The sequence below is a fragment of the Opisthocomus hoazin genome, chromosome 8 (assembly GCF_030867145.1).
Source record: "Opisthocomus hoazin isolate bOpiHoa1 chromosome 8, bOpiHoa1.hap1, whole genome shotgun sequence".
In the NCBI taxonomy this organism is placed as follows: domain Eukaryota; kingdom Metazoa; phylum Chordata; class Aves; order Opisthocomiformes; family Opisthocomidae; genus Opisthocomus; species Opisthocomus hoazin.
Window position 1 is genome coordinate 27,887,102 of NC_134421.1, and position 15,903 is coordinate 27,903,004.

The 15,903-nt window shown below is 38.0% G+C and overlaps 1 protein-coding gene across 4 annotated transcripts in view; it reads right to left on the minus strand.

Moving 5' to 3' along the window:
* The window catches only part of METTL25 (methyltransferase like 25), an 87,307-nt gene that overhangs the window by 29,295 nt on the left and 42,109 nt on the right, over positions 1-15,903 (minus strand). For 3 of the 4 annotated variants that reach the window (XR_012764774.1, XM_075428346.1, XM_075428344.1), the window contains 2 exons: positions 15,170-15,243; positions 12,643-12,736 (listed from right to left, as the gene is read on the minus strand). The exons of the other annotated variant lie outside the window; for it this stretch is intronic. Coding sequence is in view for 2 of the 3 variants with exons in the window: in XM_075428346.1 (XP_075284461.1) it covers positions 12,643-12,736; positions 15,170-15,243 (168 nt within the window). In the remaining variant the exon portion in view is untranslated. The remainder of the gene's footprint in view (positions 1-12,642; positions 12,737-15,169; positions 15,244-15,903) is intronic. 4 annotated transcript variants of the gene reach the window in all.

Consider the following 15,903-nt stretch of genomic DNA (forward strand, 5'->3'; position numbering starts at 1 on the left):
CTGGAATAGTGCATCCATTTTTTGGGCATCAGATTTCAAACAAAGAAATGAACGGTTTGAAAAAGCCCTGAGAGTGAAAAGAGATCAGAGATCTAGAAAACATGACCTAAGAAGAAAGACTGAAAGAACTGGAACTGATCAGGCTAAATCAGAGAAAATTGAGAGTGGGCATAGTAACAGTTTTTACGAGGCTATCACCAAGAAGCAGGGAACAGTTTGTTCACTGTGTCTACAGTGGATAAGAACTAATGGGCTTGCATTGCAGCAAAAAAGATTCAGCCAAAAACTTGAAGATACTTTCTCTCTTTGAGGTTAATTAAGGACTGGGGAAGTTGCCAGTCTCCCAGGAGCATCATGGGAAGATGTAAGAAGATTTGACAATACTTTTCAGGAATGAAGCAAAATTCTAACTCTGCCTTAAAACAAGGAGATGGGTTAGAAAAACTTTTGTAGTCTTTCAGTCATATTTTTTTAATTTAGAAAGTACTTTTTCCCAACTACACAGACAAGGTTGAGTAGCCGATCTGGCAATACTAATGTGCACTAACAGGACCTTTTTGGTCTTGCTGCTTTTTTATTTTCAGTAAAGCTGTGCAAATATATGAGGGTTTTTTTTTCTCTTCCCCTCTAAAGAGTCAAACCAACTAAAATATAACGGTCATGAGATAAACAAAATAGTTTATTTAACCTCTGCCCTATAAGCTTTTCATTTCAACTAAGAATTAAAAGGATTTTACTATAATGGATTTTTGAAATTACAGGCTATTTGGAATTAAAATACAAAGATCTGTATTTGTAAAAAAGCAATCATGAAACCTTTCTGCTTTTGCTCCCTTTATGCTCTCAATTTTTCAACATGAAGCACTCAAAAGAAAACAAGCTGTGAAATGTTTGGCAAATAAAAAGTCGGGTAAAAAATGGCTCTTGGATGTTGCCATACTTGAGTACTGAGCCCAAATGCTTTCCACTCGCTCCTCGCTTACTACACATTCTGGCTGAACACATCCCGCTGTCACGGATGGATCAGGTACTATTCCAAACTGCACCTCAGCTAAAAGTTTGGTGAGTGAATCAATTCAATGCAACAGCCCAGACGGAAAAGAGCGAAAGCATCCACCAAAAAGCAGTGACAGAAAAGAGTACAAAAAGGGTAACTGGTGTCTAGCTATGTGGTCAATTTACTGGAAGAAGACTAAAACCCAGATAACACTGGCTTTGTCCAAAATTGCAACAGCTTGCCACCGGGTTTCAGTTCTTAAAACGTACCCAACATAAGCTTCAGTTATCCTTCCAGGGTTAAGTAGGAGCAAATTATTCTTTGCATTTTCAGGAACAGAATTGTACTTACACATGCAAAGCAAGCTCCATTTAGCCACTGGAGTTGTCCATGCAATTGTTCTCTATGCAGGGTTGCCACACACTTGTGTATCAAAAAATAAAATCTTTAAATACATGCACTGAACTTTCTTCTTACATTTTGACGTTGATATTATGAGCTTATGGCCTGAGTGAAAATGCATGAAAAAACCCAAATACATATATCACACACTTGTCTTAACAATGATTCTGCACTCAAAGATCTAGCTCATGCTACTGATATTCAAGTGACCTTCAATATGTAGAGAGGTTTTGTGAAGTATTTCTTTGTTGATTTAGCTGAAACGTCTCCTGGTCTTTATCAAGCTGTGAACAACACCACCTAGCCTCTTTGCACTATGATGGTGGTGCATGCTTTCTTTTAAACTCATTTCTTTGTGGACTGATGCAGTTGCTCAAATAGCTGAAATAACCAAGAGGAACTAGAGGGCAGCAAGGTCTCCACAGACCTAGCTGTAACTACACCATATGCTGGAGGTGGCCCTAAAGCCATACCATAGACCAGACTCCTCTGCTGTGAACACTAGGAGACTGTCAACGGAGCCCTGAGAGCACGCGGGATGCCACATGCCTGAGCACACCCAAGGTAGACTGCAATCCCACAAACACGATGGTTGAGCACGGGCTGAAAAGAAAATATTCAGGCACCAGCTGTGCAACAATAAGTCATACCACACTTAACATTCCTCCAGAGAGTATTTTTTCAGAGTTGTGTCTTTCCATAGACTAAGAGTATTTTAACTGAACGAAAGTCTCTTTTACTGTCCAGTACTGCTCACGCTCTACAGAGGAGAGACAGAGCCTAAGGATGCTGTTCCACAGTCTGTTTAAACAGATGTAATTCCTCTTTGCTGCCTCAAAGGGACTGCCTTCCCCTGCACGGACTGCACATTTCCATGTTTCCTTTGTCTTCCTGTACCAGCATTATCACGAACACTAGCAAGAGTACAAGAAAGCGGTAAGACAACCCTTGTAGCAGAGCAGTGTCTTAGATCAGTTCAAAACACTTGAGAGACCATACTACACAGCAGTTTATTATAATTTTACCATGACTAAGGTAGTTAAAATAATGTAATGTAATGTAAAATAATGTAAAACATAACAAAATTACTGAGAAACTAAAGTTTATTTAGAACTTTATTTATAATGCATTTCAAATCAATGCAATCTATGTTATTTACAATTATAGCTAACTGAAACAAAAGGCACTTCTCTTCAGAGTCCTTGTCAGACTAAAATGTTATGCTACCATAATCGGGATAGTATTTTGCCTGAAAAGCAATTATACTTGAAAACAGCATATGCATATACTTTATAGGCTGTGATACATGCGTTACCTGAGCCTTCATTCAATATTTCCCTAACAAATGAACCAGGAAATCTGTGAGGCGACATTCCTTCTGTCCAAGAAAACAGTTGAGAAAGTCAGCTCTTCAACAACTGTAAAATTCATTAAGTATGTAAATTCATTCAGTGCCTTCATTTTTGACTGTTTAGACTCAGTTGATTACTGTGTTAGAATTCATGGGAAAGTGGAGAGTACTGTTTGGGCTTTGGCTCCACTTTTGCCCAATGGCTGTACGCAATAAAAAGCATCAAAATTAGAAATAATCTTAGCAAAGACCAACCAGTTTGAGGTATTCATTGTCATTTAAAGATATCAACACTGAATTTGGTGTGGGGTAGACACTAAGATTACAAGAAATCTCATGCTAAAAGTCCCTCTCGTTCCCAGTTTCCGCAAAAATTCTCCTTTTTAGTTCCCAGTATAGTTGTATACATTCAGGTTAGATCATGTGTTAATGTATTATATAAGTCCACTGCTGACAGTTCCCCAATCTTAAGTATGTGGTTTTTCAACACTTTTTAAAACAACAGTAAAATTAAGCCACACACTAAGATTCTTCCTCTTACTTCCCTTCATCTGCAAACTGTGTTTTATAATATTCCCCTAGTCATTGCTGAGGAGGTATTCTGAGTCAAGGGACACTCTATGGTAAGCTAAGAGAAGCACATCTCCACTTACCCAATGTCCTCTTCTCTGTCATACTGAAACAAGCTGTTGGAAATAATTGTCCTGTATGAAACACTGACCAAAACGATGGCTGCATTTTTTCTCATTCAGCACATTGATCATTGATTCACATGATATCAATATTCTAATTTTCAGGCCAGTGTGGAAACAGGATGCACTATGTGATCTACAGAAGCTCAGAAAGATCTCGTGCAGATCCCACAGGATAGGTGGCACAATCTTACATCTTGTAGCTGGTGATGCAGTACGTTTATCTCTTTCAGTATTGCCCCTGGATGACTTCCTCTAAGCACTGTGGTTTGGGAGGATTAAAGAGGTGAGGGTTGCAACATATTAAGTCAAAGTGGGCATTTTATTAAATTCATAACAGAACACAGTCAATGACGTTTTTAAAAGACACTGACAAATGCCAAAGAAGCGGTGAAGGTGCTCTTAAATGTTTTGTCATAGCAAAAGAGCCAGTCACGCTCTTTTCACAGTAGCAACAGTGTCATCGACCTGAACAATATTTCACTTCCAAGAAAGTAGCTTCTTTTAATGCAATTCAGCTGACAGAAATGAAAAAAAAAAAAAAAAAGAAAAAAAAAGAAACCAAGAAACCATCACAAAACCCACCAAGTCCTCAGAAAATGTTTTGGTGGCACTTGGCATTCTTCCAAGAAATGTATTTGAAAACAAAATTGGTTTAGCCCATTGGTTTCTCAAATAGCACACCACACTACAACATAAAATTGTGAACTTGTCACTAGTAATTCTGTAATTAAGTCTCACTAGTAATTCTGTAGTTAGGACACAGTTTTCAGCAACTGAGAAACATTGCAGATGAGAAATGAATAACATATTCAGCCATTTGCATTTAGGAAGTTTAAGAAATCCATTGGGTTAAAGAGCTCGTATCGGTGCTGAATTTAAACTTAGAAATTCTTCACTCAACTAATTCTTTGGGATAGGTTTAGAAAATGCCATGCTCCTTTGGTCAAAATCCTGTAAGGTCAGTAAATCAGAAATTTGTACAAAAAACTACTTTTGCCTGCAAGAATTTAAACATATCATCTATATTAAAGGTGGAAGAAGTAAAGATCAGTCTATTACTTTATAATGTTCTCACATGGCCGTGGAAAACTCATTAAGCATGTTCTAGGAAGGATGGAACTGCCCAAACACCTCTTTTTAAAAAAGTGCAGCTTTCTAAACACCATAGTGCAATTTATCCTGACAAGCTCCATAAGGACAGGGGCTTTTTATCTTGTCCCAGGCTCACCTGTTCATTTAATTACAACATTGCTTGTCAATGATCAATGTACAGAGCACAGTGTCCCTTAACTATATGGTTTTAAATTATGAAAAAACATGCAAAACATTGTTCAACATATTTTGATGTAGTTGTGTTCAAGTTCAATGATTCAGAAGCACAGATGGTGTAACTAGGAAATACATGTGAAAATTTGCAAATGGTATTGTACAAGAAGCACAGATGTGGAAATAGGAAGGAACATCCTCAAAGCCTACTCACCATTACATGAGTAGAATATGATTAGGGACTAAAATGAGGACAGTTCATGACACAGGCTGGACTGAGAGCCAACATGGGGGATAGGGCTTCCACCTGCATGTTCCTCAGAGGGACCACAAAACTTGTAAAGGCTTGTCAGATGGCCCCTGGTTTGGCCTGGAAAGGGGGAAAATATGATCTTAGGGATGGAACCCAGGAAACTCAAGAGGTGTTTCCAAACATTTTCCCAGCCACTGACTGTGAAGCTCTTTGCAAGGTACATTTACCACCGCATTTTCACCAAGCATTTATGTGATCAGGACATGTAATTCTCTTAGCAGGAGTTTGCAAGTCCCGTCTTTAAGTTCTTGGCTTTGCCGTGCTTTAACTAAAGTCTTTCCATCTAATGCTATAGGACTCTGAACACAGCAAATTGGAACTATTTTTGTGATGATTTTAAAAAGAGCACTATTCTATAAATAAATGTAACTAAACACAGTATAATTTATGTCTGCTGAAAATTTATCCAGGACTGAGCCCAATATATTAAATATCGACTTAGCTAGCATTAATAATTGTCTCATCTTAAAATAAGAGAAGACATCTCCTTAATCCATGTTCACTCTGCCATATGAGCAATTATAAAAAGGAAACATACATTAAAACTGCAGTTCTAAAACAGTGATAAATCACTGAAACATGTAATACAACCATATTCATGCTCCCAGTGCAAAACCAGTTATTTTTAAAATTAACATGTCCTTATTTTATTTAAAAAAAGATCAACAGAATCTGTTATTTTAGTACTGTCTTACAAAACTCAGATCTTTGACTTTATTTATTACCTGATAGTTATAGCACTGAGAGATCACAGCTCAGTTACTCAGTTTTTGGGCTTTACATGCATGCTAATGTTATTGTTACTTGTTTACTTCATCAGAATGAAAGCAAAAACTCACATATGCACGCTCCTGTGCTTTCTTAAAAAGTATCATTAAAAAAAATCACTACTGCTATACGAAACATGTATCAGCTATTCATACTAACTATATAAAAAGTGTCTAAAGACATACGAAAACAAACCCAAATAAGGATTATATTTTCTCACAAATTCTGATTCCGATGTTATCTACCAGTTTTACCAATCAAAATTCAATAGTCTGGAGTTCGCAAAATCAAAGTCAATGTAGCGACGGGAAGCCACCTGGGAATTCCAGTAAAACTAAACTAGCAAGCCCAATGTATCTCAGTTCTCTTTGGATTTATTTAATTATATCAAAAAAACAAGCATAATTACAGTAGGAAAGGGTTTATTTTAGAAATGTGTAATTATTTCAGAAATTCTTACAAAAATAAAACAAAATTATATAAAATTCATTATTCATTATTAATTATAAATACACAAAAAAGTCTTCGTTATTGTAGAGAAAGCAAGTACAAACATTTATTTAATTAAATATACTTCTAAATACATAAGCTCTGCAGAATATACATGACAATATTACTTATCTCTAAATTTAGCTACATAGCTACATCAAGACTTCAAAATATTTTGAGTCTAACATTGCTAGACACAATATATCAAATATCAAAGTTGTTTAAATTACTTCAGATGATAAACGAGCTTTTTACAGGACATGAGTTTCTCTTACTGTGCTGTTACTGTAAATGCTAGTGTGACGGGCACAATGCCTCACAGAAGGGTCTGGTGCCCTTTACTGACAGGCCGATTGAGACCTGACAGCTGTAAACCTTTCTGAGATTTCTACCTGAAGCACAGGATCAGAAAAAAATGGGCAGCAGCTGGTTTTGAGAAATCTGGTCAGGGTTAGAGCAAACGGGGATGGTGGAAACTGAGCATTAACCGTCTGTTTATTGTTGCGGATCTCAGGTCAGGTTGTTAGATGGGGCACCTGCCAAACAAACAACTTTTCTGGGGGAAGAGCCCCACCAGCTCCAGGTGATGTGCAGACACCTGACTGCTCAAAACTGAAATACACCAGTCACGGGACACTTGGAAGCTTGGTTAAACAAAACCAAGTAAATTTGCAACAACACACTGGCTGACAGGCACATAAACTTCTCTTTGTGTGTGAAAGCTGAAGGTGACCCAACCCCTGAAATTGCTATTGTATCTCCCCAGCATGTGCCTACATCTGAAAGGGTTAACTGATTTGTGAAGTCTTTTGACTAAGACAAAGTGACTATCTTACAGGCTATTAGCCCATAGCAGAAACTACAGTGTGAATATAGCAGGAGATGAAATCAAAGGGACTAATAGCTTTTCCTTGCGGATGTGTCAGGAGTGTTTCCAGTCCTGTATCGCTTCCTGCAATCGGGCGTGGCATTAAATACCATTCTCTCCTTACTCCCAGGCTGCAGGAATCCTGGCCAGCTTCTCCTTGTTAAACAGCTCCACCCGCTGAGGCTCTCATTTACCAGCAGAAACATATCCTAGCTGGGTCACAGATTCCCCAGGTCTGCCAGACACACAGCCAGGCCTTGACCTTGTAAGCACTTTCTCCCTTTAATCACCTCAAAGTCATGCCCTATGAAAGACTCTTTGCTAATCTACCCCAGTAAGTCCAGGACACCAAGCAATTTAAGAAAGGGTTTTTTTCCTTTTTTTTTTTTTTTATTTTCCCCAAAGACTCTAGAAATACATAAATACTTCTACAAAGACTTCTTGCTGTGGCAGTGCCATTTGTAGCACTTACTGTCTTAAGCAGCAACCAAATGCATTAATAAAGAGGCTTCATTTCAAATCCATCTGCAAGGCAGCTACAAGCAGAGCTGAAACACATTTTGCTGAAGAGCAAGGAGCGATTGCTCTTGCTGTTTGAAAGGAGCAATGCTAACAAGCATAAAAGTGGCCAGCTCCTCTAGGAGAAAGAAAAGGGTTGAACGCTTCGTTGTCTCAAGTGAGAGTCCCACAGTCATGTTACATTAGATAAAGCAGTGAATAAAAGGGAAAAGAAATTTTCTGATAGAAAGAATTTCTCCCATATCTACGTGACACTGAATGCTCTGCCCATTCAACAGGGAGTGTATAGGAACAGAGTGAGCTATGACAAAGAAAACAACCAGGAATAAAATACTGCTCTGGAATATCCGCACCAGTAACTGAAAGTCTGTGCAGGGATCCACGGCCCACAAAGCAATTCCATTAGTTCTGAAGCTAGAAGCAACATAACGGTACTTGGGCAGCATCAAGCTCACACTAAAGGACACCTCTCTGCCCACACAAAATGAGAATATTTTGTCAGACAGATTCAGTAGTCATGGTGTATATCTCCATTTTACTACTGAGGTGGACAGATGTGTGAAAGGAACGGTCCTGTACCAAAAGGTAGAAAAAATAGTTCATTTGCATCTCAGTGTTTAATCTGGACTTGACAGGCTCTTCCACACTGAAAAGAAACACGGTGGAGGAAATTATTTTGCCTAAGGTAATAGGAAACTTCAGATCCTGAACAGTAACTTATAACAGCGAAGGGCCCTAGGTGATTGACAAATGCTTTTTTCTTTGTAGAAAAACTATTTTAATATTTTGCCTCACTCTAACTCACTTCTGATTGACAATCTTTTCATAAACAGTATGGTTCGTATTTCAAATAAGCAAAGATCTTCACATCTATTTCAAAAATGAAAGAGGCAGAGAGGTTTGTTCACATGAAGAATTGGCAGGATTAAAAAACAGTAAAGATTACTGAAAAACAATAGCAAAAATTGGCTTACTGTTTGGATATTTACACCTGATACAGAGTCTTCATCAGTTCTATATTTAGCAAAAGGCATACACTTACATAAGTGACTATGAAGGCACTTTATCATAGAATTATAGAATCATTAAGGTTGGAAAAGACCTCTAAGATCATCAAGTCCAACCGTCAGCCCAACACCACTATGCCTGCTAAACCATGTCCTGAAGTGCCACATCTACACGTTTTCTGACACCTCCAGGGACGGTGACTCAACCACTTCCCTGGGCAGCCTGTTCCAATGCCTGACCACTCCTTCAGTAAAGAAATTTTTTCTAATATCCAATCTAAACCTCCCCTGACGCAACTTGAGGCTGTTTCCTCTCGTCCTATAGCTAGTTAGTTGGGAGAAGAGAGCAACACCTGCCTCAATACAACCTCCTTTCAGGTAGTTGTACAGAGCAATAAGGTCTCCCCTCAGCCTTCTCTTCTCCAGACTAAACAGCCCCTGTTCCCTCAGCCATTCTTCGTAAGATTTGTTCTCTAGACCCTTCACCAGCCTCGTTGCCCTTCTCTGGACACGCTTCAGCACCTCAATGTCCTTCTTGTAGTGAGGGGCCCAAAACTGAACACAGGACTCGAGGTGCGGCCTCACCAGGGAAGAGTACAGGGGCACGATCACCTCCCTACCCCTGCTGGCCACACTGTTCCTGATACAAGCCAGGATGCCGTTGGCCTTCTTGGACACCTGGGCACACTGCTGGCTCAAGTTCAGCCGGCTGTCGACCAGCACCCCAAGATCCTTTTCCGCTGGGCAGCTTTCCAGCCACTCTTCCCCAAGCCTGTAGCGTTGCATGGGGTTGCTGTGACCAAAATGCAGGACCTGGCACTTGGCCTTGTTGAACCTCTTACAGTTGGCCTGGGCCCATTGATCCAATCTGGCCACCTCCCTCTGCAGAGCCTTCCTACCCTCAAGCAGACCGACACTCCCACCCAACTTGGTGTCATCTGCAAACTTATTGAGGGAGCACTCAATCCCCTCATCCAGATCATTGATAAAGACTGTAAACAAGACTGGACCCAAAACTGAGCCCTGGGGAACACCACTCGTGACCAGCCGCCAGCTGGATTTAGGTATCTGGTTTAGGTGTCTTACACACTTGCTCTCTTTATCCTGCCTCCACACTTGTCCAGACTGGAAAGAGGATTGCACCAGGGCTATCCCTTGATCAGAAACAGAGGCATTGGTGTGTATAAAGCAAGCAGCTGTGATGCTCATCATGAACCACGAGTTTGGCAGGATGTTTATGTCCCACAGTTCAGATTCAGCCACCGTGATCAAAAACATCCATGACTTTACCATACATGCCAGGCTATCAAACCCTGCCAGTGACTCCTAAAAACTCAGTGCCACTTCCCTTCTACTTCCTAGTACATTTATTTCCATGCAGAGATTAAACTCTCTTCAATGTTCTGATAAGCATGGTAAAACCTGAGACTCACAGATTTTTGACAAATTTTTCATAAAATGTTTTTGTAGATGTAAAATAGACTCGTATGCAAGCAATATTTTCTCACAGTTCTGTTCGTACTACACAGTGTTACTAAGTGTTAGCTGTTTTTTTAACATCACCTAAATAAATTTATCCATGAGGACAATGATTGCCTCCTTTTTTTTGTGAATGACAGGCACATTTTGGATTATTCTGGAAGTATCCTTCATATATGCTTACTCTTGCCTTGCATTCTTCCCAAGGCATCAGTTTTTGGCCACTGCCGGAGACAGAGTAGACATTTGGTCTATGCAATACAGCTGCTCTTTTGTTTGTTTTTAAAAACAGAGCTAGAAAACAAATTCTGCATAAATTTCTCTCTGATTTTTGTTGTCTTTGAGAGCAAATGTTTAGGCTTCATCACATTTTTAGCTATGTAAGTATTTTTTTTCTGAAGAGAGAAATTTAACACATTGTCCAATATTGTGCAGATATAGTGCTGACTCCACCATGAAAACTGCAGTGTCAGAACCACTGACCAGAACCACTGTTGAGGGAGCAATAACAACTTTTCTCTCAGTAGTATCAAAATAGCATGGGTTTGTGCTGCTGCAAAATTCAACATAGCTGGGATACAAAAAATAGTATTGTTTAGATCAACATAAAATTCAGTCTTCAGTATGCACCCAGCTGCACATAAAACCGAGGACAAATATAAGCGAAAACGAGCATTTCCTTGAATCAGGTCCTTAGCAACCACACAAACATGTGCAGCTTGAAGTAGTGTTGACAGACATCCTTCTCTTGAGGAAACCTGCATTTGTCCAGACCCTTTCTAGCAAACGGCGTCGCATCTAAAATCAGACATATTGACACAAAGTTTCTGTGCTTACTGATTTTAAAGAAAATAATCTATAACTCTCTAGCAGCAGAGTTTAATCAATGATTTAGTAAACTGATTATTGCATAAAACAATCCACTGTTGCTTTTGGGTGATTGTACACATACTGAGGAAGACACCATTTTAGTAGTTACCTTCCGCTGGGGTAACTGGATGATGTTAGTGCCTGTTTACACAGAAAAGCAAACAGGTAACTCAATTTGCAAACAGAATTAAATATAATCCTTTTAAAACACAGTGAACCTCAGGCATAAGTCTTTTTCTTAATGTTGTAAGCATGATTCCAATGTCATTTGCATTTACTTGTTTATTTAGTTTTGAATTCTTCTCCTAGTTCATGGTTTGATGTGCCTAGCAAATTTTAAGTGATTTGACATTTTGACTACAGATTTTAAGCATTGCTTTACTACAGACTACTACCACATTTACCTTAAATATTTTACACTCTTGCCACTCCTTTTTTTTCTTTGATTTGTACTACATTTTTAATAATCAGCCTAATACTCTCTAGTGTCTCCATTGCACAACTTGTTCTCACACAGTAGTTGTGATCTTCACACAATCATATTCCATGCCTAATGCTATGTTGCCATCTGTTGACCAATTTAGCAATTGTAGTATTAAGACAAGACATTCAAGAACATTAAAAAATCTCTGGAAGATTTTATAAGCTTATATCTCAATTTTGTATTTACTTCTTTTTCTCTATCTCAGAAAGTTATTTAAACATCTTAGCATTTATCTTCAACATTTATTAATTTGAGGAAAAAAAAAGTATTAGGCCTTCAAAGCTCTTCAAAGGCTACTTAAGGAGACTGTCTGAAGGCTAAAATAAATCGGGAAGACTTTGGGAACTAAATTGTAAGAGAAACATACTGCATGGACAGAATTGCCTATCTTGCTATAATGTTACACTTTTCAGTTTCAAAAGGAGTCCAAAGGGATCAAGATAATATTGCTGCAGTAAAAAAAAAAAAAAAAAAGAAAATAAAAAGGGGTCAAAGTGTTTACTATGTGATTCATTATTCATGTTTTTTTGGATCACTTTCAGTTTAAACTTAAGTACAGATGGAAAAGTAACATGTTTGTATAGGATAGTATTTCAGCTGGATTTAACACAGTGCAAGACTTGCTTTTATCAGGATATATAGTATCAGCACAGGCAAGAAGTGCTTCATGACTGCTTCACTCAGCATCCGAAAAGTATATGTACCTCTAAATATGACAGCACATATAATACAGAATATGTATTACATTTTTTTGACTCAAAGGAGATTTGTAGAATTAACTTCAGAAATACTGGAAAGGCTAAAAAAAAATCTGATCATGAGCACCATGTATAAAAAAGGATTGGTTTTATATAAAGTCATTAGAATAATATTAAAACAAAATATTTTAAAGAATTTATATATGGAAGTCTATTTCCAAAAAAACAGGAAAAAAAACCAACTTTGATATGTATATTTCTGGAATAGATAAAGTAAGTATGAATTGGGTCTATTAATAAAAATGAGAATGCTTTATATTTATACAGCAATACACAAACTCAATCAACTCAATGGCTTAAACATTGCATTGTGGTGGTGACTTCAAGAACTTACATGGATATAAAAATTTCATGCAGTCTCTCTTCAGTGACTCACCTTTGAATCATCCAGTTCCAGCTTTTTCAGAGACTTTCTGACATAATCTATGAAGGAGGATGATTTGGAGTAAGTTTTTCCAACATGTCGATCACTGCAAATACAGCATTGAGATGCATGCTTTTATACTTCCAACAACAGAAAGTTACACATTTTAAATTACTTTTTAATTGAATTTTTAATTCAGGAGAAATAAATTAGTTGGACACCTACTACTGCCAGTTGTAACAATATTCCTTTTTCCACCCTTCTACTTAAAACAAAACAAGCTAGCTAATACAAAGAAACTTCTAGATACACCAACTGTACAATTGTACTGTGGTTATAGCACGGTTATTATTTTACCTAAAAATCTGAGAGTTGAAGGTTTCTTTTTAATTTCTCCACTAATACTTTTATTTCCCTATATGAATGAAAAAATTCTTATTTCCGTTGACAGATATTTCTTTCCATACTTCTATAATACTCCTATTATTTACTATAATGCTGCTGTAATTCATTTACCATCAACCACAGGACTGAGCAAATGCCAAGCTGGAGTAAAATTTCACTTTTGCCTGTTACCTTGTGTTCTTATCCTTGCAATTTTTATTTCACTAAGTGATGCCAGAATTTTCTCCTGTTTACAACTCAATAGTCTACTTTTGAAGCCAGCCAAAAATGTGGGTTGTTTCAGAAAACACGTTAAAATAATGCACAAAAACTTAAAAACCGTACAGGAAGACTGAAACCTAACAGGCCACTTACACTTGTTCTCTTCTCTGTGTTTAAAATATCCTTAAGAAACAACATGCAAAATTTTTGTTAGTCTGAATTTGCTTTCTTGTGTCCTAACGTAATTCCTCTTCCAGCTGTGCAGCGCAGGTGTTACATTTTCAGCTACAGAATTTTTAGCTACTAAATTGCTTAAGAAGAAATACATTCCCTCCCCGCAGTGAAATACTGAATAGAAACATCTTCACTTAAAACTTTTCCCTGTCTTTATTCTTAGTAAATTCACTTTCTTCTTATTTAAAGATCAGAATTAACATCTACTGAGGACAACAGAAAGACTTCAGTTAGTGGCAGTTCTAATGCTGTTTAGCTGGCAAGGACCTTCACTCACTGAGAATCATTGAGAATCATTACTGTTGTCATATTTAACATTCAGACACATCTAAATATTTGGGCTGATGCTGTCTGAAAACCAGTTAATGATTATGCTGCCATGTCACTCTTTGAAAGACAGGCATCTGCCTCCTAACCACAAGCTACCAGGAGAAAGATATTGTCTGGGTCTGGCTGGGATGGAGCTAACTTCACAGCAGCCCATACAGTGCTGTGCTTTGGATTGGTAACTAAACAGCGCTGGTAACACACCAGTGTTTCAACTATTGCCAGACAGTGATTGCTCAGCATCGAGGTCTCCTCTGTTTCCCCCTCTGCTCCCCAGGGAATAGGTTGGGGGTGCTCAAGAAGTGTGGGGGGACACGGCCGGGACAGATGACCTGAATGGACCATAGGGATATTCCACTCCGTATAACGTCATGCTCAGCAATAGAAGTGGGGAAGGGTAGTCTATGCAAGGTAGCCATTGCTTTTATTTCAAAAGTATAATCTTAATTACTTACTCTAAATTATACTTCCTTTAACAAATGAAACATATTACCATCTATCTCACACCTTTTCTTTACAATTTCGTAGCCATGATTTTACATGTGATATTTTACGTAATTTTAAAATAAACAAGCATTTCTTCTTTCAGGAGATTGACCTTCTAAAGGGTAAGCTGTCTGGTTCCACGTTTAGCAAAAGATTTGGGGGTATCTGCACTAGCACTCATTTTAGATCTGGAGTATAATTCTGGTTTCCCCCGCCTCTCCTGCCTTGCTTCACATTGTGGAATAGGATCAGAGCTCAAAATACGAGTAATTTTCAAATTAAACTAAACTGGAAGGTGTGATTCTGGATATGCTCCAAGTGCTAACAGGCATATATCCCACAGAACTAAATAAAATCTAACCCAGTTACTCCAGAAGAGAGTATAGTGCAGATCTCATGTCCTCAGCACCAGCTCTCCAAATCCGACCCTACAAGGGCACAGTACATGCCAGTGTAGGCATAGACAGTAAGTAGCTCAGCCATGGTGGCCAGTGAGCTTTCAGCAGTTTTTCTCAGGAGAAATGGAAGTGTTTTTTTGTCTTCTGCAGTATTAAAGCTGCCAGAACCTCTGCATAACAGGGCAGCCCAGGACTGTGTTGACTTTTTAGTGAATTTGCTGTCATTTCTCTGGTGAAGATATGTTTTACCCACATATCCAGTACTAAAGAGGACCTACTTCAGCTATGGGTAAAGGAAGGGCAATACACTTGTGATGTGGATTTAGGATGAACAAAACTATCCTGCATTATAATACCAATATGTATATATATTCTGATAAAACTAATACTTCCACTCATCTGTTTTCTAAGAAACACTTTCTCTACAGAATAGAGGTGGAAGAGGATAAGACCTTTGGTTCGTATTCTGTGAATTCAGAGCTTCGTACCTTTTGGTGACACCATAAATTTCTTCTATAATAACCTGAAGAACAGCTCGATAAAACAACGATTCTGTAGGCAGCTGCAAAAAATTTTACAACATCAAAGATTTAAAATTGGCATGGAAATTAAGATCAGAGTAACAAAAACAGTATTGGCTTCCTTAACGACTTATTGGCCTGTATTCTTTACAATCAGTCATAACAGGTTTAAGAGGACAATTTACTAATGTTCTTGCATCCAGTTAAAATTACGTTTTTGGGTCAGATTCTAACATAACCATGAATGCAAGAAAAAACAAAGAAACCCAAACTCTGAAGTTAAAGTTCAAAGGTTGGCAGAAGGAAAAAGAAGAGAGGAAAAATGTACTGATCGTGATCCAAATTCTACTACACAAAATAAATATAACAATTTCCCTAAACCGTTTTAAAGACAAAAGGAGTAATTCTCTAGCTGAATCACCATACACTGTAGTCTGAACCATGCAGAAAGTACCATACTCATAAAAACAGAATATACTGAAAACTTCATATCTTTCTGTATGAAAGATCTGTTTGCATAAAAATAGTTAACGCTTGCCATTTAAAAATTCACGGCAAAATGCATTTACAGCAAAAAGACTACTGGGGTCAGAAGGCTTACACATGGAAAGAAGAGGTCTCTCAGTCTTGCCTTTTAAATATTTGCACAGTTGGTGCACCATCTTCAAAAGGATAATTTGACCAACAATAATTCAAAGTAT